General features: G+C 38.3%; 1 protein-coding gene across 2 annotated transcripts in view; it reads left to right on the plus strand.

Moving 5' to 3' along the window:
• The window catches only part of PLCD1 (phospholipase C delta 1), a 71716-nt gene extending 50400 nt beyond the window's left edge, over positions 1–21316 (plus strand). For both annotated transcript variants that reach the window (XM_075212190.1, XM_075212189.1), the window contains exons 3-15: positions 1372–1600; positions 4923–5052; positions 5329–5557; positions 5708–5909; positions 7308–7452; positions 8117–8266; positions 10110–10280; positions 11393–11549; positions 13410–13526; positions 14652–14830; positions 15230–15362; positions 20108–20257; positions 20922–21316. In XM_075212190.1, coding sequence (XP_075068291.1) covers positions 1372–1600; positions 4923–5052; positions 5329–5557; positions 5708–5909; positions 7308–7452; positions 8117–8266; positions 10110–10280; positions 11393–11549; positions 13410–13526; positions 14652–14830; positions 15230–15362; positions 20108–20257; positions 20922–21016 — 2087 coding nt within the window. In that variant the 3' untranslated portion in view covers positions 21017–21316. The remainder of the gene's footprint in view (positions 1–1371; positions 1601–4922; positions 5053–5328; positions 5558–5707; positions 5910–7307; positions 7453–8116; positions 8267–10109; positions 10281–11392; positions 11550–13409; positions 13527–14651; positions 14831–15229; positions 15363–20107; positions 20258–20921) is intronic.
• The last annotated feature ends 2368 nt before the right edge of the window (positions 21317–23684 follow it).

The following is a 23684-nucleotide window of genomic DNA, read 5'->3' on the forward strand; positions in this document are numbered from 1 at the left end:
ATACTATGTACCAAATCTACATACAAGTAAATAAATAACAAATACACTAACAGTTGATATATAAATCCACTTTATATTCCTCATTTGTTACATATGATGTAAAACCTTTTTGCTTTTCTTAATATTTGAGCAAGCTTTACAATGGAGACAATTAAAACATCCAACACTTTGATATGTTTCTACTTTATTTTGTGGTACTATACAAGCCTGCAATATTTATTTTAAATTAGGGGCCTTTGTATAAATACTTGAAAGTGCAGGTAGAATAGTTTAATAGGCTGTGGAGGAGATGCTTTACTCAGAGACCATTGTCCCCACACCAACCCATAAATAAATTTGCAAAGCCTAGAACTAACGTAATACGGCCACTTCTGATGTTAGAAGAAACTTCTGTTCATCCTCTGTGCTTATAGCATGCTGCAAGCTACCTATGACAAGGGACAACATTATTATCACAGTATAATACTGGATCTGAGCCAGTATTATACCGAGTCCTTCTCAGATTCAGGAGTTCTGTTTTGTGCTTTGCAAGATGTCTAACTCCACTATGTTTCTGTGTGACCTAATAGGATGTGAGTGGACCATGGTCAATGAAATGCGATTTCCTATCATGAAATATGCATGAAGTGAGTTGCACGCAGTTCTTTCCAAACCACCTGTGGATTTTTTCAGTGATGTTATCTTTTTTTACAAGGTTTAACAAATATTCTTAAAGTGCTCATGTCATGGCAAATTACCTTCTTTTTCTATTTTCTTACTGACTGGATGCTCTAGGAGCACTTTGTCTCAGAACTTTTTATTCACCCCCTAATGTCCATTGCATTCTAGTGTGTGTGTGTTAGGGAATTTAGACTGTAAGCTCCAATGGGGCAGGGACTGATGTGAGTGAGTTCTCTGTACAGCGCTGCGGAATCAGTGGCGCTATATAAATAAATGATGATGACGATTCTCTGCAGCTTCAACCAGCACACACATCTGGTATTCTAATAGACTTAACACCTTTTGTCATTTAAAAGGTGAATGAAAACGAATTACAAATAGAAATCTGTGTTATCTATCTTATCTAGACCGTTTTGTAAGGCAGAAAGTAAAAAAAACTCTGTCTGGTAATCGTGTTATCTACTTTGACATTATGACTGAGCAATTGTTTGCTAGCCATTTTTGAATGTAATTTAGTATAATTTAGGCATTGCTCCAAATTATGAGAACTTCTTATCCAAGCACTCCAGATAATACTTAATCAACGAAACAAATTTTTTATTAATGTTTCAAAACGACCATTGTAATTTTGTTTTCCTAGTTATTCAGAAATGTACTGTAACTGCATGTGTTTTTACACTGCCACTAATTACACCTCTGTTCCGTGGCCAGTCAGCGTTGATGATATTGAAGATGTGCGGCCAGGTCACGAGACTGAAGGGATGAAGAGGTATGCCAAGGACGTCCCACCCGATCTTTGCTTCTCCATTGTCTTCAAGGGCCATCGGAAGAATCTGGACCTGATTGCTAGCTCTGATAAAGAGGCTTCACACTGGACTGGTGGTTTAAATAAAGTTATGAACAACTCGAGGTCCATGAGCCAAAAGCAGAAGATAAAACAGTATCCTTTGCATGCTATGTATGTAATATTTCTTTGGCAATTTGATTCCAGCAGAAAGAACACTTTGATGTAGGGTAGGAGATGGTACACTGATAGTAGTGCGTATATTCTGTTACCAGCCAGTGCCGAGTCTGAGGATGGCTGACATAGATTGTCTTCAATAGGTAATTCTATGGAGTGTCAGGATGCTAATGAGGTTGCTGAGGGGCAGAACCTAAAAGGGGAACTGTGCAGGGATTCCTGATAAATGGAAGAGAAACACCCTTAATGATATAGGCTACTGTATATTCTATAAACATTGTTCCATCGTGTTAGTCACATTATAATGTAGTTATTTGGCTCAAATATTCTATAACTTATTGTGAGACAGGGGACAGGATTACTTAATGTCATGGACGAGGCACAAACGTGAGACAGAGGGACCCTGCTTATGCAAGCTTATGGTGAGGAGGGGGCTACACACAAGGATCTTGTTGGAGTTAGAATAGTGATGAAATATGATAGAGAGAGTTCCAGATGGAAGTGTGCAAGGGGGTGACTGGGTGCGTGCAAGGGGGTAACTGGGTGCATGCAGGGGGCCTGGATGGTTATGGCCTGAATGGTAATATTTTGCTTTTCAATTAAAGCAATAATTTTTTTTTAACAACTTTTGTGCATTTTAGTAATTTTCACATTGTTTATTGGACAGGTTATTGGAGTTTCTTCAGGTAAGATAGTAAAATAAATAATATCTAATGTAATGTTATAAATGTAATGCATTACACACTCAAAAACAGGAAAAATGTAGCTAAATATACTTTTCCTTGATTGTTTTTTAAAGTTCCTTCTGCTCAATTAGTGAAACGTTAGTTCTAATAGATAATTTTTCAGGGTAACTTCTATCAAGTATAGATAGGGAGACCAAACTTGTGTAGGGCATAGAGAACTAAAATGTGAAAGATAAATTTCTATTTAATTTGTTTTTTTCATTTATTTTCAATCAGGGAACCTGTCTCAGATCTTGCCTACTAACAGTGTTTATAGATTCAATGTAACTTGGATCTAATACCAGCTGGGGTGTCCGCTACTATTAGGTAGGTTGCACCTCATGAAAAGAAATGCTGGATGACATCACTTTTTTTTGATAATCGATGGCACATAATAATAATAATATCAACCACCTCCATCATCCAATCTTTTTGTAAGGTGCCCCAAAAATCCACAATAATAAATCCTACAAAATGACATTCTCTTTTTATTAATCTGTATTATTCTATACTGCAAACTCAATATTAAATTAACAATTAGCGGTGATTTATATTTTTTTACTGTCTTGCTGACACAATTAACATGAGACTTTGCTTTGTTCCAAAGCACTGTAAATTTACATCAGCGACATGTGGCTTCCGGGCATGGCTGCACAGTGTGTAAGAGGGAGCGCTATTGGGTCTGTCTTCATCCAGATTACTCTCGTTGGTAAATAAAATGTGCTGTAATCCATGACGTTTAATTAGCTTTAATGAGCACATGTTAGAAATCAGAAGTCTGATTGGCTGCTATAGATTGCGGCAGATGAATGCTCAAAAATTTGAGCCATTTAGACCCTTTCCTGTGTATCGCCCTGTCTGCCGTGTATGTACATTGTAACATATTTCAAATTATTTCTAGTCATATTTGAGTATTGCTTTTCATTCTCAGAAGTTTATTTACTTTAGTTTCATTTATCCAGGCGTTCTGCCTGTTTCTTTATTATAACGTGACTTATAGTAAAAGTCAGATACTCCTAGCGCATAATGTTGTCACTAGCTGTCTGTTTGCATTAAACTCCAGACAAACAGCAATCAGAATTTTTTTTGTGGAACAATGACAATATAATTATTTCTAATTGTGAAACAAAAGACTATATTTTCTATGTAGATATATATTTTCCCTGTATATCTGTGCTTATACTCCTTGTGGTTTACTATGTTAACTACTATCTAGAATGCCTAATACTACACTTCTGTACATAATTACAGGGCCTAGTAGAAATAGGGCGTAGGCCTCAGGATAAAAATATGTTGGAAAATTGTCTCCTACTAGAGAGATCTTGTAATTACTAGTTGGCATGAGCCGGTGTGGTAAAGAGAGGCCCTGGTACCTCCTATCCAACCACCCTGCTGTACATTTGGCATGCTAAACTTCACAACTTATCCATGTGCAAAAAAGGGGTAAAGATTTTAATGAAACTAGACAATAAAGGCATCTCTACTGGTATAAGGGTGCACAAGTGGGCATCCTATAAGATTGATACAGTATGTTAGTTTTGATGTACCTTATTTTGGAAAAATAGAAAGTTGATGTTTAACAATCTTGAATTGTCTTGTACTGCACCTCGTGCTTACAGGCTTAACGTGTCCACAAATTAGACTTGGATTCCACCCAAAATTAAACCTTTGTTTTGGATGTCATTAGATGACCGATATTGAGAAAATGTCACTGACCTGTGTGCGCTGCGCACCCCCTAATCTGCTAGGTCTCTTGTGTCTAATGGTCAGAGCAGATTGTTTTATGTCCTGCTATCGTTGTTGTCAAGGCTGTCTCCCACCCTATGAACTTGTCATTTGGATGAATGGGAAGCTGACAGGAAGGAGCATTGACAATAACAGAGCACCGTTAAAAATACTTATTTTATTGTGTATTATAGATCTATCTAAATAAACTTCCACCTCACTCACAAATGAGTAAAAAGGTGCAATATACACTGGATTCAAGCTTAGAAGGATAAGTAGGGGACATGTTACATAGAATGAGAAAATAAAATTTTTCTACCATACGTTTAGTATAGTGAGTGAAGGTTGGCTTGTAGGATGTGTCAGGTGCCATACAGAGATTGGATTATACAAACGTCTGTTCCTAGGTAAGGCTTCGATGGTAGGACACGTTTGGGTCTACCTAGTGGTTAGATTATAGGACGTGTGGTGCTTTGCAGTGGTTGGACTGTGAGACATGTATGATGCTCTGTGGAGGTTGGATTGTAGGGCCTGTATGATACAATTTAGAGGTTGGTTTCCAGGACCTATAGGATGCTAAATGGTTGGTGTACATGGAGTTTGGATTGTAAGACCTGTCTGCTACAATGCGGAGAATGGCTTATACGACATACATAGTGGGTGGATTGTGGGACACGTTTTGGACAGTTATGCTGTTTGATTGTAGGCCACATTTGCTACTAGTGTAGTGATTATGTAAACATGCATGTTGGCTAGTTGCACATCTCGCTCCATTTTTGGCATTGGATTGTTGCAGTACATACAACCTGACATCACAACATTTAAACTGTTTCCTTAAACAATGTTATCAGTTGGATCCACACATGTCTACGGAAAGCTGACAAAAACAAGGACAACAAGATGAGCCTTAAAGAGCTTAAGAACTTCTTACAGGAAGTAAATATTGAGACTGACGATAACTATGCAAAATATATATTCCAGGTAAGATGTAAGTGTTTGTGTCATTCTATGTCTTTCAGAATGGGCTACAGACACATCTGCAGGATTATAGACACATTTTGCTCATAGTTTATAGCAAATAAGCAGTTCTTCTTTTCAGGGATGATGTGGAGAACCAGAAGAAGTTCTTTACGTCTGTACTGTTTACTGTAATAAAACGAATGTTTTTTTGAGCCAAAAAAGTTTAGACAAATCCTTCAAAGCATGTCATTACATTGATATTATTAATTTTAAAATGATTTAATGGTTCATTTCCAGCAATGTGACAAATCAAAGACTGGTGCCCTGGAGGATGACGAGATTGAGGAGTTTTATCAGATCCTGACTATGCGGGATGAGATGGATGTTATATTTTCTGCATACAAGGACACCGAGGACCTCATGTCTGCCGGTAACTTACAGAAGTTCCTGATGAATGAGCAGAGGGAGGATGTCACCTTAAACCATGCAAAATCCTTGATAGAAAAGTACGAACCAAGTGAAGCAGGTAAGACATCGGTCTAAAATATTACTTTTAATACTGTAGATTTATTCCTATACAATGCGCCGTCGGAGCCTTGGTTGATGAGACTCCTCAGACGACGTCCAGCCTGAAGTCTTCGCGGCACAGTGGTTGATTGAATGTTCTGTGTTACAGCTAAAAAACAGGAGTCTATGAGTAAGGACGGGTTCCTCATCTACCTGCTGTCTGATGATGGGAACATATTTAACCCGGCCCATAGTAAAGTTTACCAGGACATGAAGCAGCCTCTGTCTCACTACTTCATCTCATCCTCACACAACACTTACTTGATGGAAGATCAGCTGAAGGGACCAAGCAGTACCGAGGCCTATATAAGGTAACCTGACCACAAGCTCACTTTATCACCCTGTCTCACGTCACTACCAGCATCCTGTGAATGTGCTTGTACTAATGAGTGCATTTACCTGGCTGAATAAACCTGTCCTGCTGTAGGCATCTCTCTCCTTATTTGCAGCATTTTGGGGGCATTGCTGGCGTTATGATGTAAACCGATTTGGGTATCTGTGATCTCTGGCACTGAGGTCTATATACAAATCATAACCCCAACCGCTGGGCCCAAGGAGATCTTAATCCTTCACTGAATATTCTCACTCTGTGGCTCAGTTCTTTGGAAATAATCTCCCCCAGTGTACAGCATAAAGTACTGCCCAGCATTGTAGATGACCAAAGAATGGCAATTAACATCTGTGTGCTAAAAACATGTCAGATTTTCTGATTTATATGCATGTAAAGATAATTTACTATACATAACTATACTCCTCACAAAATGAGTTGATTCATAGCTCAGTACATCAAACCCATAGGATAGACAATGTGGTAGGAAAGTGGAGCAAGAGGGTTGGGATACAAAAGATTGATAATTGGGGAGGTATAGAACAGTAGACTGGGAAATAAAGATATATTAAAAATATCTTATTTGTCTGCCTCCCTCGTAGAACCTTGTTGTCCTGTGTTAACCTGAATCCTCTGCTACCTCATGCTATTATTGCTAGCTCATGACCATCCATGGAGGCGTTATTATGCTTAATCATATTCATGTCACTGGGCCTGATTCATTAAGGATCTTAACTTGAGAAACTTCTTATTTCAGTCTCCTGGACAAAACCATGTTACAATGCAAGGGGTGCAAATTAGTGTTCTGTTTTGCACATACGTTAAATACTGACTGTTTTTTCATGTAGCACACACATACTTGATAGCTTATTTGTACACTGAAATTTTAAAGCTGATATTTGTGTGCTACATGAAAAAACAGTCAGTATTTAACTTATGTGCAAAACAGAATACTAATTTGCACCCCGTGCAGTGTAATATGGTTTTGTCCAGGAGACTGAAATAAGAAGTTTCTCAAGTTAAGATCCTTAATGAATCAGGCCCACTGTTATTATCTGTACCTGTCCGTATATTTATTGTACTCATGTTTGTCCTATCTGTAAGATGATTGTCCGGCGTTGCGAAATCTGGCGTCTTATAAATCCACGATAATGATTATTATGTTCACGTCTGCTGACACTTCGGTTTGGCTTCCCTCCAGCCCATTTGATTGTAATGCGAAATAATGGCAGAGCTGGTCTTTGGGTTCTATGCCAACCAGTGTACTTCCTGTGTGATGTTTAGATGTTCTCTGTCTTCATGTGGGTTCCTTGATGGCATAATGGACATAAAGCATAATAATATTAATATGACAGGTTGATTTTTTTTTTTTTACAAATAGAGCTCTTACAAAAGGATGCCGGTGTGTGGAGTTGGATTGCTGGGACGGGCCTAATGGAGACCCAGTTATTTATCACGGTTACACCCTCACCTCCAAGATCTTGTTCAAAGATGTTATAAAAGCCATAAAACTATACGCCTTCAAAGTAAGTCAGCGGTCCGAACAGGGAAACAAGCTGAGTGTGTGAACTAGTGAGACACTGGAGAAGGTATCGGTCAATGTATTAGGATGTGGGGTGGGTAGGTAAGAACGAGGAGCGGGACCCTGGTTGTTCCAGAGCAAAGAGAAAGAAAGCTCTAGATGCCTCCTCAGAATATATATCTCTATCGATATTCAGAGAGACAAAGAGGACATTGGGTAGCTGGCCTGGAAAGGGGTATTTCTAAAGGTGTACATATTCTTTAGAGCCTCATTGAAGGTCCTGGAATTAAATATTTTATATACTAGAGGAAAGGTCTATGCTATAAAAGGGTCATTGTCATCAGAGTAGCGCTATAGTTTATATGTTATACTCCGCTCAAAGCACAGCTGTGGAATAGTCTAGTAGAACGGAGTGGCTGTCCGGGCATTGCATGGGAAGCACCATCCTTGTGCCCATAAAACGTCCATTGTAACTTTACTTACTGAGCAGAAACAGAAAATACTTTAGTCGGTGACTGAAGTTTTGCAAAACTTGTTTTGCCCTTGTTGAAAATATTTCAGTACAGCCTGTGGTATATTGTCTGTGTTGATTGAATGTTTCAGTGCATGACCTGTACTGTGTACATAACCTGTGACGGTTCTGTCCGACTGTTGTTTTTCCCCTAAAGACCTCTGAATACCCCGTGATCATTTCCCTGGAGAATCACTGCACCCTGGAGCAGCAGATTACTATGGCCAAACACATGAAGGACATACTGGGTGACATGCTTCTGCTTATGCCCGTTGAAGGAAAAATCCAGGACTTTCCCTCCCCGGAGGTTAGACTGAACTTGCTCTCTTTACCAGGGCTATCTGATCCCAATCAAATACATAAGTGCAATCAATCTACCGTACTTATGCAGCTAAAAAAGTTTAACAATGAAAGTAAAGCATGTGTATCATCGTATAGAAATAAATCTATAAATATTCTAACATATTCTATTTTGCTAAAAGTATGCTATATACAATGTTTAGTTTACATACAGACAGCCACCGCTTCACATAGCAATATGGCAGTCGCACTGAAGAACGAAGTACAGTGGGTAGTGGGTGGTGGGTGGGTGGTGGGTGGTGGGTGGGGGGTGGGGGGCAATCCATAATCAGCCAATCTGAGTACTAGCTAGTGATGCTGATCATCATTATGTCTCCTTACACCAGCCCTCCAGCACCTGCAAGGGTAACATCTCCTCCTGACCGGTGTATATGAGTTCAGGGGGTAAATTTATCAAGCTGCGAGTTTCCAGCAGGTTTGAAAAGTGGAGATGTTGCCTATAACAGCCAATCAGTTTCTAGCTGTCATTTTGTAGAATGTACTAATAAATGATAGCTAGAATCTGATTGGATGCTATAGGCAACATCTCCACTTTTCAAACCTGCTGGAAACTCGCAGCCTGATAAATTCACCCTCTGGACTACCTTGGTCACATTTACGTGAACATGTCCCTAAACACTACTCTTGCCCGCCCTGTCCCTCCCCCTTCTGTGTCTCCAAGCGTAACGAGTCGTAAGTGCAAGAAAATCTGCATATGGACGTATACATTAATTATTCTGGTGCACATGGTTAGTATAGAAAGGTGTATTTTATTTAAAAAAAAAAGTGACATCCAACTCTACATAAGTCCCTTAGTGCAAAGGAAATTACTATTAAAGTTCTCCTGTCAGAGATAATACGGTTATGAGCATCATTTTGTAATAGTGTTTGTAAAGAGTAATGAATGTGTAGGACTCGTACACATCCATTTTTCTTTCCTGAGGATCAGATAACTCGCCCCAGCTGCCAGCTGTTTTTAATAATTAAGGAATTGGGAATGTGTAGCTCATATTTACAAAATCTGCCCTCTAGTGGCTGAAATAAACCTATAGACCATAAGCAGCACCATGTTGCAGGAAAAGTGAGCCGAATGCCTAACAATACAGCTTAAATCACATTACCTAAAACCTTGCAAAATATTATTTGCACTAGTCTGTGGTTTCCATTTTTTAATTTTGTCTATCACAGTTAATGAGTGGATATAGGCAAATAAGAATATACGTGAAATCACTATTTAGATTAACATGTATTTATATAGCACCAGCATACTTCAAAGCTCTTTACACAATAATAAAACAAGAGGGTATTAACAAACAGTTAAATAGGCAAGAGAGCGCTGCTCGCAAGCTTACAATCTACATGACTGGCTTTTGAGCCAATGCTATAACCATTGAGCATTCGGAGCATAAAATAAGCTAGTTCTGAGACAGAATCTCACCTACATACAAACTGTTTCATCCTCAGTAAGTTTATCTCTATCTCACTTTACAGATGTCCTGAATAATGTGAAGCGCTCGGTCTAGGACATATCTAGCACGCAATATTGTTACTTGCATATAGTCACTATAGAGGAACTATACCCAACTCCCTAACCAGAAGGATAATCACATTCTCCGCAAACTTGAGCTGTGGTATTAGCCAATAAAAATGCAAACCATTAAAACATAAGCATTTCTTGAACAGTTGCATGACCTAATGCATATTCAATCATACAATGTTTACTCTTTTGGCAGGTCAGATTTAAGCATTTCTCAGACTCTATCGGTAGTTCTCTTTGAATTATTTATTTATACTTCAAATAATAATTTCAGCAACTAAAAGGTAAAATCCTAGTGAAAGGCAAGAAGCTGAATACACTGGAAGACAGTTTAAAGGAAGCGGAGAACAGCACCACGGAGGCCGATGATGTGTCCGATGAGGATGAAGCAGCAGAAATGGATGATGATGCTGTGAAGTCTAAAGTGGGTGCTAAGAAAAGTGCGGTAAGCAGCAGGATCTTACTGCTATATACACAAATAGCCACACACACACACACACACACACACACGCATTGCAGTAGTGTGCAGCACCGTTTTCTACAAAATAATTAGAAGAATATACCATAAGTTACATCTACATAACATCATTCCCGAAACTTGTGACAAGAAACCATATTTTGCAATAATTTCTGTTTTTTGCCCAAATGTGGAAATTTTGCCTATATATGTTTTGCCTATATGCTCTCTATGGTAGAACACACTCCCAGGTCTGCTTCAAAATAAAAGTCCTAAAAAAATTAAAAGATAAATAAAGAAAAAATAAATTAAAATCAGATAAAATCACTAGCATAAAAAATAGCAGCCCAACTCCTTGGGCACCTAACAGGAACTGAGAGTAAGGGGCGGGGGGATTGTAGAGGGGAGGGGTCTCTCAGCAGTTCCTAAAGTTAACTAGCTAGGTGCCAACTCCTGTGCTCCCCTCCTCAACCCATGGTAGCAGTGTCCCCCAGACGAAATCAGAGAAACGGATTTAATGCAAGTACAAAAATCCTCTTTTTGCAATAATTTTTGGTACACTATTAGGGGTTCACATAGGTGCGTTATATATTGTATATGAAGATTTTTGATGTATTTAGATTAGTTAGGGGACAATTAAGCATAGATGATAAATATGTAGGGCCTAAATCTTTAAAGAAAGTAAGGCAAAAAAAAGAGTTAGTTTAATCCTGGACAAACCATGATACAATGCAAGGGGTGCAAATTAGTTTATTTTGCATACAAGTTATGTTTTTTCATGTAGCATACAAATACTTGATAGTGGAAATTTAAAATTGATCTAGGACCTCTACCCCAACTATAAATCTGTCCCCACATTTTAAATTTACCTCCCCCTCTGATGCAACATGGTTTTGCCCCAGTGCAAAGTTACTTTTTTTTTTGCTTTGCTCTTCTTAATGACTCAGGCCCGTAGTGTGAATGAACCATTGTACATTATGTTGAACATTAATCATGCTGCTATTTACTTTTCATTTGGTTTATTTTAGACTTTTATAGAGGAGCTAATATGTAGTTTAGAACGTGATGACAAATACATTTTTTTCAAAATTGTTTCTTAGGGTGCAAAGTTGAAGCTTGCCAAGGAGCTGTCAGATACAGTGATCTACTGTAAGAGCGTGCACTTCCGTGGCTTTGAATATGCAGCAAAGAATCAGTCGTTCTATGAGATGTCTTCACTCACAGAGAGCAAGTCTCTTAAGCTCGCCAACGAGTCAGGTGAGCTGGAGAAACATGGCCGTTCCCTGAGTGCCGGCTAGAGGTTTATAATGACAAGATCTTGATTTAGGTATGAATTTATTACATGGCCCATAGAGGTGGTTTGCTTATACTGAGAAACACAAAACATAGTTTTTAATAAAAAGTATATGCCCATACATTTCGTATTAGGAATGAAATATAGCTGTCTTCTCTCTCTCTAAAGGTAATTTATAATCAGCGGACCCGTAATGCTTGTTTTATGTCCGCACGTACTTGTCCACCAAGAGCAATACAAGGTGCACGCCAACTTCGCGGACTTGGGAAATACCACCTTGGAACTAGTACAAATGTCACCTCAAAGTCCACCTTCTACCACTTTACTGCTATACGCTTTATTCATTTTCATTTTTCTCCTAAAGTGCCTGGTATATCTTCGTGCATATGTGCCCTCCCTAAAGTACAATATGTGGAGCTTATTATATGTTCCCTTTTACACTTAATGTGATGAGACGCCCATGACTTTATTTTTGTTTTAAAATTTCAAATATAGTTTACTGTCCGAAAATTAGCAAAGCACAGTAGTGTCATGTTAGCGATGCTGGTCTGGCCTAGTTTATAGGGAACACTATCGGCCAAATAACGACACAGCTCCCATTGTTACCTTTAATGTTTGAAGAGTGTAAGTGGAATCTGGTGAAACATAAATTAGACAGAGATTTCCTGTGGGTGGTGCAAAGGTCACTGTGTATTCTTTTTCTGTATTTTGCTTTTGTTCAATGGGTGTGGCTATGCAAAATAATTGGTCTGTCTTTATTTGTGGTACATTTGTATTTTTTATTGACATCCTTTCTAAGTATGCATTTATGTACTGGACAGCATACCATAGCATATCATACCTATGATGACTATACAGCGAATGACAGCCATTCTCCTACCTGCCAACAAAAGGTAGCACTCAGCACAGATTACAGGAATTCTCACCATATTCCTAGGCTGCAGATAGGGAAATTCATTCTCTATTTTATATGTTTAGAGGGCATAATGCCTATTACCAACAATATACTGCTCAGGAACCCCCCCTTTTGGCAGTAACCAGTATCGCACAGAGATACAGGAAGTCCAGTTGCCAGCCATGTTGTTCCACTGAGATGATAATTGGTTGCTGTGGTCATTCATGGCAATGAGCGCCCATTCATAGGCCCTGAATCACCCAGGGTTCTCCAGACTAGTTACATGGAGGTGCCAGGAGAAAATGTCACTTTCTGCCTAGTTTAGAGGCCATTCAGGCTTATGAGTGGTTAGTGTTCATAGGTCTGGAGGACTGTGGTGCACGGACGGTGACAGATCACTACCAGTGTGTTGATCCTTCTGGTCCAGGTATAGAGGCCCTGATAAATAGTGCACGGCTGCACACCATAGTGTGAACACTGACCACTACCAGTGTGACATCAAAGGGAAAGTGGAGTGCAATTGAGGATGAGGACAAAAGATCTGTAGAAATTACACTTCTACTGTTGTCGTGCAGAGACATTTAGTCATACTAAAAATGTACAAATTAAGATTGTGCAGTTTTATGCATAGAACATGAATGTTTGTTTCGATGTTTTAAATATAATCTAAATGTGTGTGTCACTTTCAGTAGTTTTCAAACCACTGACTGCAGTGATTGAAATTATTAAAGTTATTACAAAATAATGGATACAAATTATTTTTTTATTTCCCTCATCCATTCTGCACACTCCCTTTACGGGCTCTCATTTATTATAATTGTTTGTCGTGTTCCACCAGCAGAATGTTGGCTAACTGAACCACACCTCGGAAGCAGAACATAATTGAAGCTCTTTACAATGAACCGTTTTGTATTTATTTCTCTCACAGGAAACCGTTTTATTCACCATAATGCCAGGCAGCTGACCAGAGTTTATCCTGATGGCATGAGAACAGACTCTTCCAACTACAGTGCTGTAAATATGTGGAACGTGGGCTGCCAAATAGGTGAGTGCACCTGTCTTATACCAGTCCTGTGCATTCATTAAACATTGTTGTTGCTTCAGTTCTTCCATTGAGTGCCCACTGGGAATGTGACTATAAAGTACTAGAAGGAGAAAGGACTTGAATAATGTAATAATATTAAAGTGATTTAACTAATCGTTTCTTAGATCAATGATTCCCTACCAGTGCGTTACCCCATTTATGTTTCGCAAAACCAGACTGGATGTGTCACAATAATTTATGAGAACTCTTGAATTAATAATTGAAGAGTTGTAATAATAGGAATTAAATATAAACTGTATTTTATTGTAAATGAAAAAAAAATGATTTAAAGCCTACCCCTATTCATGTTTTTGGTTTTATATACTATAATCTATAATTGGTGTATTACAAAACAAATTTATCACATGGCTTCTGATGACGGGTGTGTGAGAACCTGAATTGTTGGTAGTTGCCCTAGATGAAGGCATCACTTGCCCTATATATACATCTTCTTATGCAATGCTAATAAAAAGCTACCTAGATGCCATGTTAACCAATTATGTTTAAAATGAGATTTAAATTATTTTCTTATCTGCCACCAATTCCTCTAGCTCCTCCTGCTTGCTTACAAGTAAGATAAGGGCTACGTAGCCACTGATGTTTTATTAGTGTTTTCAAGATCACTGTAGGATCCCGAGTGGTAAAACCAAAAATTGAGCAAAAATGTAACAAATCGTGTTCTTAAAAAAAACCTAACTGCAATGCAAGTAATAGACCAGTGGATGTTGCAATACTAAACACATGTTTTCTAGTGTCAGAGCGGTTTACATGCTCTGTTTATTTGTTATACTCATGTAAAATGCATTTAAAAATCTGCTATTGTAACTTGAACTCACTGCGAACTAACACAAAACAGATCCATACTGTATGTTGTGAAGAAATCCGTGTGCCTGTATTTGGGGATGATTGGGTCACATTACCGCTTTAAAGATCTTTTATATGGTAGAATTTTTTAAAAGAAATACATTTATATCTCGCACACAAGATTTTCAGGTTAGTTATATCCATTGTGAAGTCTGGTCTGCTCTTTTAGATAAATGTCTATATTTCACTAGACCATTGAGATTATGGTGTTTTATTTTTCAGTGGCTTTGAATTTCCAGACCCCGGGGGTGGAGATGGACGTTTATCAGGGCAGGTTCCGGGATAATGGCTGCTGTGGCTATTTGCTTAAGCCGTCGTTCCTGAGATACAGTCAGTCTAAATTCAATCCAAAGTCTATCCAGGATGGAGAGTGGTGGACTCCCAAAACGCTCAATATCATGGTTAAGTATTGATGCGCCTCCACAATCACTTATGCAGCAAATGTATAGTAATGAATATGGTGCACTGGTGAAGTCCTGCCAGTGGCTCTGCAACAGCCACAAGTTCATACAATCATTGTCCTTCATGGAGAGTTTCTGAACTTTCACCATCTAGTTCATTAGTGATTTATAAATAGGCATTCTGGGTTTTGGTTTTACCTGGAAAACCCCCTCATGGGGCTGTCATGGCGATTTCAGTTAGAACGGAAAGAGGCTGATATCTGATTTCTCTGTGAGCCGGTTACCACACTGGCTCCGTGTCTAAGCCAAGAAGCAATATAATGTGTTGCATTTTAATACCTCCTAACTGTAATACATTTTATACAGCGGTATTAATTTGCCATCTTGATCAATATCCAGGTGATCTCTGGACAGCAGCTCCCTAAACTGAACAAGAAGAAGAGTTCCATAGTGGACCCCTTTGTCACATTGGAGATAGTTGGGGTGGCACGGGACATGGCCAAGAAGCAAACAAATGTCATTGAGAACAATGGTAAGAATTATGAAAATGATTATCTTGTATTTATAAGGGGCCAAGCAAGAATACATTAAAGGAGTACATGATAAAAGGACAATACAATTTGTATAGTATGCAGATAAACTCTGCATAAAACAAGCACGATAGACTGCTCAAACAAGAATAATAGGGTAGAGAGATGGAAGGCACAAAGGGGACATTAAGCTTGGTACAGTTAACGTGTGAACATCCTCTTGCTGCAGACTGGGAGCATGAAGAAAAGATCTGTGTATCTATTAGTCATCAACGGTGACGAGGTATTAGGATCCACCTGCTTAATTGAATATCATCAGAGTTTGCCACCAGTGAACAATGTCAAAATAAAGCTTTCTCTAATTATATAAGAATTACCACCTCCAAGAGAAAGCCGCTGTATGTGGCAAAACAATGCAGAAACCAACATGAGGTTTGCATCTCCTCCCCCCACTTGGAGCTCAGTGTGTACATAATGAGTCGCGGCTAAGAAGGGTTGTAACATCACAACAAGATAACTACCCGTTTTATCACTGGCACATGTTTAAGAAAATCACAACTGAAAGATCAGAGTTTGAAAATAAAGCGCTCCAATCCACCAATCTAGACAAAATATTAACATACTAAATATTTAAGTATTGTTATATTCTAACAATCATTTATTCACAAACAGATTTTATCTGATTATTTAACTTTTTTTTTTTTAAATGTATAATTAAAACTTGATAGTCGAGTGTGATGGAGTGAAAGAGAAATGTGAATATTAAGAATGAAAACATGATTATGTACCGATGAGATCGGACGGAATATATGAAGTAAGTTTAATTATTACTATTCCTAATTCAGCAGTTTTTATTTAAATCATTTATTATCTTATTCTCTTGATGATTCTTTTATGCTGAATTCCTCTCATCCTCCAAATGGGTAAGGAATGTATTTTTGTGCTACAAATAAATAAATGATTGTATGTCTCATTCATCTATCTAGTTACCCTGCTACATACCCGTAATATCCTGATTATTATAAGTGGACTGCAACATATATGAATCATAAGAAGCCCTACACTAAACTTCAAGTCAGATTATATTAGATGTACATCCTCAACTTGATATGTTCATTAATTTGTCATTTTAAATCTCCCCACTATACTGGGGAGATATAAAATGACAAATCTTAGACAAATACTTGTTTTAATGTAATTAAAAGATTTTTTTTTTTAGCTTATCAAGATTTGACTTAACCAATCAGAAACCAGATACCAGAGAAAGTGTTAAGTTATTCTAAACGCTATGTTGATTTATTTGAACAGGATGCTGTGGTTCAGCGTCTCATTCACAATTGATTTTGCAAGTTGGCGCTTTGTCTACAATTAACGGTATACTGATAGGAACCTAAATGCATTAGCATGCAGGTGAGATATAAGGAGCATCTATATATTTATTAGTAAGATATATAGAACTTCGAGTACTACATTTCTTGATTCCATGTCAAATTCCCTTATGTCAGATCAGTCTAATCCACAGTACTCCTATTATAAACAAAGTCTGTCTCAATGTTTTTAAAAATGTCTATTATATAATTTTCCACACGGCTCACAACATCATGTAGGGTATCTAGATGTTGAGTATCTTGTGATTTAAATAAAACTGCTGAATTAAGCATAGTAATTTTAAACTTATTTAATATTTTCCAGCCTATAATTAAAAAAGTAAAATTATAATTTACAGATGGGGATCTGATGGTGAGTAAATGTTTTTTAAAAATGAACATAATAAAGATTTGATAATTGTTAGATTTGTCTAGATTAGTGGATTGAAGTGCTTGATTTTCAAAGATTCTAATCTTTCAGTTGTGAATTGGCCTAGAGCTAATATGTAAGAGCACCCTCTTCTGTCTGATAAGAGGATACTACTATAAGAGCACCCCCTCTTCTGTCTGATAAGAGGATACTACTATAAGAGCACCCCCTCTTCTGTCTGATAAGAGGATACTACTATAAGAGCACCCCCTCTTCTGTCTGATAAGAGGATACTACTATAAGAGCACCCCCTCTTCTGTCTGATAAGAGGATACTACTATAAGAGCACCCCCTCTTCTGTCTGATAAGAGGATACTACTATAAGAGCACCCCCTCTTCTGTCTGATAAGAGGATACTACTATAAGAGCACCCCCTCTTCTGTCTGATAAGAGGATAATACTATAAGAGCACCCCCTCTACTGTCTGATAAGAGGATACTACTATAAGAGCACCCCCTCTTCTGTCTGATAAGAGGATACTACTATAAGAGCACCCCCTCTTCTGTCTGATAAGAGGATACTACTATAAGAGCACCCCCTCTTCTGTCTGATAAGAGGATACTACTATAAGAGCACCCCCTCTTCTGTCTGATAAGAGGATACTACTATAAGAGCACCCCCTCTTCTGTCTGATAAGAGGATACTACTATAAGAGCACCCTCTCTTCTGTCTGATAAGAGGATACTACTATAAGAGCACCCTCTCTTCTGTCTGATAAGAGGATACTACTATAAGAGCACCCCCTCTTCTGTCTGATAAGAGGATACTATAAGAGCACCCGCTTCTGTCTGATAAGAGGATAATACTATAAGAGCACCCCCTCTTCTGTCTGATAAGAGGATACTACTATAAGAGCACCCTCTCTTCTGTCTGATAAGAGGATACTACTATAAGAGCACCCCCTCTTCTGTCTGATAAGAGGATAATACTATAAGAGCACCCCCTCTACTGTCTGATAAGAGGATACTACTATAAGAGCACCCTCTTCTGTCTGATAAGAGGATAATACTATAAGAGCACCCCCTCTTCTGTCTGATAAGAGGATAATACTATAAGGGCACCCCCTCTTCTGTCTGATAAGAGGATACTACTATAAGAGCACCCCCTCTTCTGTCTGATAAGAGGATACTACTATAAGAACACCCCCTCTACTGTCTGATGAGAGGATAATACTATAAGAGCACCCTCTTCTGTCTGATAAGAGGATAATACTATAAGAGCACCCCCTCTTCTGTCTGATAAGAGGATAATACTATAAGGGCACCCCCCTTCTGTCTGATAAGAGGATACTACTATAAGAGCACCCCCTCTTCTGTCTGATAAGAGGATACTACTATAAGAGCACCCACTCTTCTGTCTGATTAGAGGATAATACTATAAGAGCACCCTCTTCTGTCTGATAAGAGGATAATACTATAAGAGCACCCTCTTCTGTCTGATAAGAGGATACTACTATAAGAGCACCCCCTCTACTGTCTGATGAGAGGCTAATACTATAAGAGCACCCCCTCTTCTGTCTGATAAGAGGATAATACTATAAGAGCACCCCCTCTTCTGTCTGATAAGAGGATACTACTATAAATGCACCCCCTCTTCTGTCTGATAAGAGGATACTACTACAAATGCACCCCCTCTTCTGTCTGATGAGAGGATACTACTATAAGAGCACCCCCTCTTCTGTCTGATAAGAGGATAATACTATAAGAGCACCCCCTCTTCTGTCTGATGAGAGGATACTACTATAAGAGCACCCCCTCTTCTGTCTGATAAGAGGATAATACTATAAGAGCACCCCCTCTTCTGTCTGATTAGAGGATACTACTATAAGAGCACCCCCTCTTCTGTCTGATAAGAGGATACTACTATAAGAGCACCCACTCTTCTGTCTGATTAGAGGATAATACTATAAGAGCACCCCCTCTACTGTCTGATTAGAGGATACTACTATATTCAACTAAATGATGAATTACTGACTATAGAGACTAATCTATTTCTGGTGCAGATAAATCTAATACAAAATATAATCATATTTAAAAACCACAGATTGAACATGCTTGTAAAATGCATACATACATACATACATACATACATACATACATACATACATACATGCAGTGAGGTTCATATGTGTTCTTACATGTGCCTTAATACGGTTGCTGACCCTACTTACCACCTGCTGCCTTTACATTACTGGACACTTACGTGCAGTAACTACTGGTTCACATTACCTGTGTTATATCCAGTATATGGAGAAAGTGCTGTTTCTCAGTGAAAATGGTGAGGTTTATATTGTCTTCAAACATCTACATATTTTATTTTTTTTAATTTTTGTATTGGACTGAAACTTGCAGTGGTTCATGACTTTCGAGCCAATATTATAAAAGGGTCCCAATCATTTTATTGTTTTCATTAATACTCTGCATTTTTATACTTAATTGAGCTGGTACAGTTCAGTAACAGATGTTCATTTGGAATATCTCCAGCTACACCTACTATTCCTTTCAATTACGGCCGGGTTTCCCTTCTAGTTACCAAGGCTTTTCTGCATTCTAATTAAATTAGAATGCTGAGTGGCTTAGTACTAAGGTTACTACTGGATTAAATCCTCATCCATGTATCCTTAGTATGGCATTACAATAACTATTGAGAATGTTCCACACATCTGACTTAACATTTCTTTTAGTGATTGTTCTCACCAGGTCAAGAACAGGAAACAACTGAGAATATTCAAGCATCCTATTGGCACAATACAGAGGAATACTGCTCCCATTGTATCTTATCTGCTGTCGCTTCTAGATAGAAACTGTGCTTTAGCCCTATGTACCATGGCATATTCTCATCTATTTCTAAAGCAGTGTGTTAAAGTTCTTATTTGTTTGTTGCCATGACAGCAGACATTACTACCAGTTCTTTAATGTTCTTTAATGTTTTGTTACTGGAAATTTTTCAGGGTTTAACCCGGTATGGAATGAACATCATCAGTTTGAGATCGACGTCCCTGCTCTGGCTCTGGTGCGGTTTCTGGTGGAGGATTACGACACCTCCTCACGTAATGACTTTGTGGGGCAGTACACCGTTCCGCTCACCAGTTTACAGCTAGGTACAAACAAATGCCTTGTTCATATTGGTTTTATATCTGTCAGGAAGTCTGGACCTGTGTACTGTAGACCTATGGCACTCGGGCCACATGTCTGTATCTGCCCATGTCAGGGTAGCCTTGGATACAATCCGTTCCCAGCAAGATCTTCCTAGTGAAATTGTATGTTCTTGTAATTTAAGTACAAATAATGTAAAGCGGATATCACAACTGTAAAAGTTATGTGCAGGAAGTAGTTAACCAAATCAGTGAGCAAAACACTGGTGTCTGATGACTACAACACAGGATGTATTCCAGCCTGCTAGGCCACCACCGACGGCACGCCACAGCGCTGTCATCCTGCAGTGACTGAACACGAGGCTGGATTGTATTCAATATCAGCTACTCATTAACTTCTATATAGATTTATTTTTTTAAAAATTGACAATGCTTTTAATCAATTCAGCAAATCTTTGTTATAACTTGAAACTACCATCTAGGATGCCCGCAGGTGTTCAGTACTATTTGTATGAAGAAGAAAAAAAAGTTTTGATGTAAAATATTGCTGGGATTGTGGTTTGTCTATTTGGTGAATGTTCTAATTTTATACATTGTGTTTCCTTCAGTTACGTAAAAGGATTAAATATATTTTCCACTTCCTTTTTTTTTTTTTTTTTTCTTCATGTAGGCTATCGGCACATCCACCTTCTGAATAAGAACGGAGATATTCTCCCCTCTGCCACTCTGTTTGTGCACATTATGCTCCATGAAAACAAAGGCTGACAAAAGACTGCAATGTTTACAAGCTTTTATATTTTTATTTTATTTTTAACAACTTTTAGCTGCCTTTGTTTTTAGGTCAGAATCATTTTTTTTAATTTCCGTTTTTATTTTTTTCTGAAATGTTTCCTAATCCGATGCTGGGAAAAGTTGTTAAGTAAGATTTGGCCTATTTTTATAACTATTTTTAATGTATTTTTATTTTTCAAGTTTACGGACGTTTTAGAAAACCTATAGTTTACCTGCTATATTTGCCTATTGAGGAAGCGCAATAGAGTGTTTTTAAACTCTATCTTACATTGACTTGAAAGGGAACCTTTGTGCCAAAATAGCACTTTTGCACATCCCTGAATATCCCTGAATTGTCATTAGGCCATCCATTAGCAAATGGATACAAATAGAAATAAGCAACTGTATTTTTTTTTATTTTGATCAGAGACATTGGTGTGATGTCTGGATAATTAGCATTTTGTTAAAATGGTTCTGTTACTGTATATTGGTAACATGTGATGTTTTCATGTGTGGTCATTTTCATAATTTCTATGCCAATTCCAATAGCTCAGGTAAAAGTACAGGACACATATGCTCAAAGCCTTAGCATGATAATATAACTGCATGTGCCTTAAGGGACCCATATTATGGGTTATCGTATCTTTAAATAAATCTCAGATACCACACAAATAAGCCTCATTACTGCCTGAAGACTTTGAATTACATAAAAGCATAGTATATAAATATTCCTATGTGCTTATCACCTCATATGCATTAATTTATGCTGATCCCATAGTCTATAGCAGTGTTGGCTAACCTGTGACACTCCAGGTGTTGTGAAACTACAAGTCCCAGCATGCTTTGCCAATATATAGCATCTTATTGCTGGAAGGGTATGCTGGGACTTGTAGTCTCACAACACCTGGAGTGTCACAGGTTAGCCAGCACTGGTCTATAGCAAAGGTTCTCAACTGTAGTCCTCAAGTGTCCCCAACAGCTCGTTAATCATTCACAAGTGAATTAACCTATTGACCGGGTCAATAATTAATCAAATCTTCATGACCCTTTAGGAAACTGTGATCTAGAATTTGAGCACTGTAGTTATATAGGCTTGTTATAATGTAGGAATGTCAAGCAACAGCACAAAAAGGCTTATTATTAAAAATATATGTATAGTTCAGTAACACAAGGTTAATATTGCACAGAATTATAAATAGCTGTACAAGACCTGGCAATACTTTATCTGTGGATGAGAGACTATTTCTTAACATAAGATTATTTTGTTCCCACCGGCTTCCCTTTCTCATCCAGAGACTGGGGGGCGGTATTATAGCTATAGTGAGGTGGTTGTTGAACATTTCTTAAATATTTGGTTTCTTGTTTCCATAAAGTGGTTTATTAGTGAGCAGGTCCTATGTCAGTGATCGGAAACCTGATACACTTAAGGGGACCACATGGGCGGCCCTCTAACCTTCAAAGGGGCCGCTCATTACCATTATTCTGAGTAATAAGGTGTAACAATACATTAAATCAGCAGGCATTTTAAATAAGTGTTGCAAGCTATTAATCTGACAATAAAGCAGGGACCGCCTGTTGCCCATCGCTGCTCTACATTGTTTTGCTCCACTCTGTGTTACACTGCAGTATGTGTAAGGCATGGAGTGTAAATGTATTTTAATACATATGTCAGAAACAATTATCAGATTTACAATAGATATGAAAACTACACTTAATTGCTCATAGCAGTATCAAAATACAGGGATACAAAGTGCATCATATTGGCACAAATGGGGGGAAAAGCACTTTCCTGAGAACATTATTTGCTGTGATAAAACAGACATAGTGGGTTTTGGAGCTGTGAGACTGCTCATGAACACAACCCTCTATGCTAACCCATCATTTTATTATATTACAAGTACCTTACCATGTTCAGCCTATAAAAGTACAGGATAGTACTGTATGTAGCATGTACTCATCAACGCATGGAGTGGGAACTACTGTGCATGCAATCTTCTCATCTATCAATTTACCTGAATGTTTGTCAGGTATTGTGGGACAGTTTTATAAACACCTCACCCCCTGTACACACTTATTTGCAGCCGTTTGTAACTGAAGTGTAAGGTGTGTTCTGTGTGTCTGTGGCTTATAAGGTTCACCTGTATATGCTTCTATGTCCCTAGCTCTCCTGGCTGATTTGTCATGCAACTTGCACAAGAAATTACTATTGTTCTCTTAGGTCACCTATGGTAGTGGATCCTGTCCGCTGGGGAACAGTTCACTTGCAATACTCTACAATCAATGGTTACTGTGAGTTACACCCATATTTGAACAAGTATGCAGGTTTTTATGGTAAACATGTTACATTGTGCTTGTGTCTACTTATCTTTTACATCGTAGTATAAATATACAGTGCCCTGCCCACATATAACGTCTCTATCGCTCACCACCACCATTATTGTCTGATAATGTACAGCTACGGATGTCAATGAGTTTCTGCCTCATTGTAGACCATCCATCAGCTCTGCTCTGAGCAGACGTGTACCTGACTCGGTGGTACGTTACTTCATCACAAACGGATCAAGCATGGATCTGACATTTTTACATGGGTTCAAGCAGGGATATTACTCTTTGCCTCAGGGCAGAGGGCAGGTGTGTAACATGCTGGTGTGCACAATCCAGC

Source organism: Mixophyes fleayi, chromosome 5 (genome assembly GCF_038048845.1).
Source record: "Mixophyes fleayi isolate aMixFle1 chromosome 5, aMixFle1.hap1, whole genome shotgun sequence".
In the NCBI taxonomy this organism is placed as follows: domain Eukaryota; kingdom Metazoa; phylum Chordata; class Amphibia; order Anura; family Limnodynastidae; genus Mixophyes; species Mixophyes fleayi.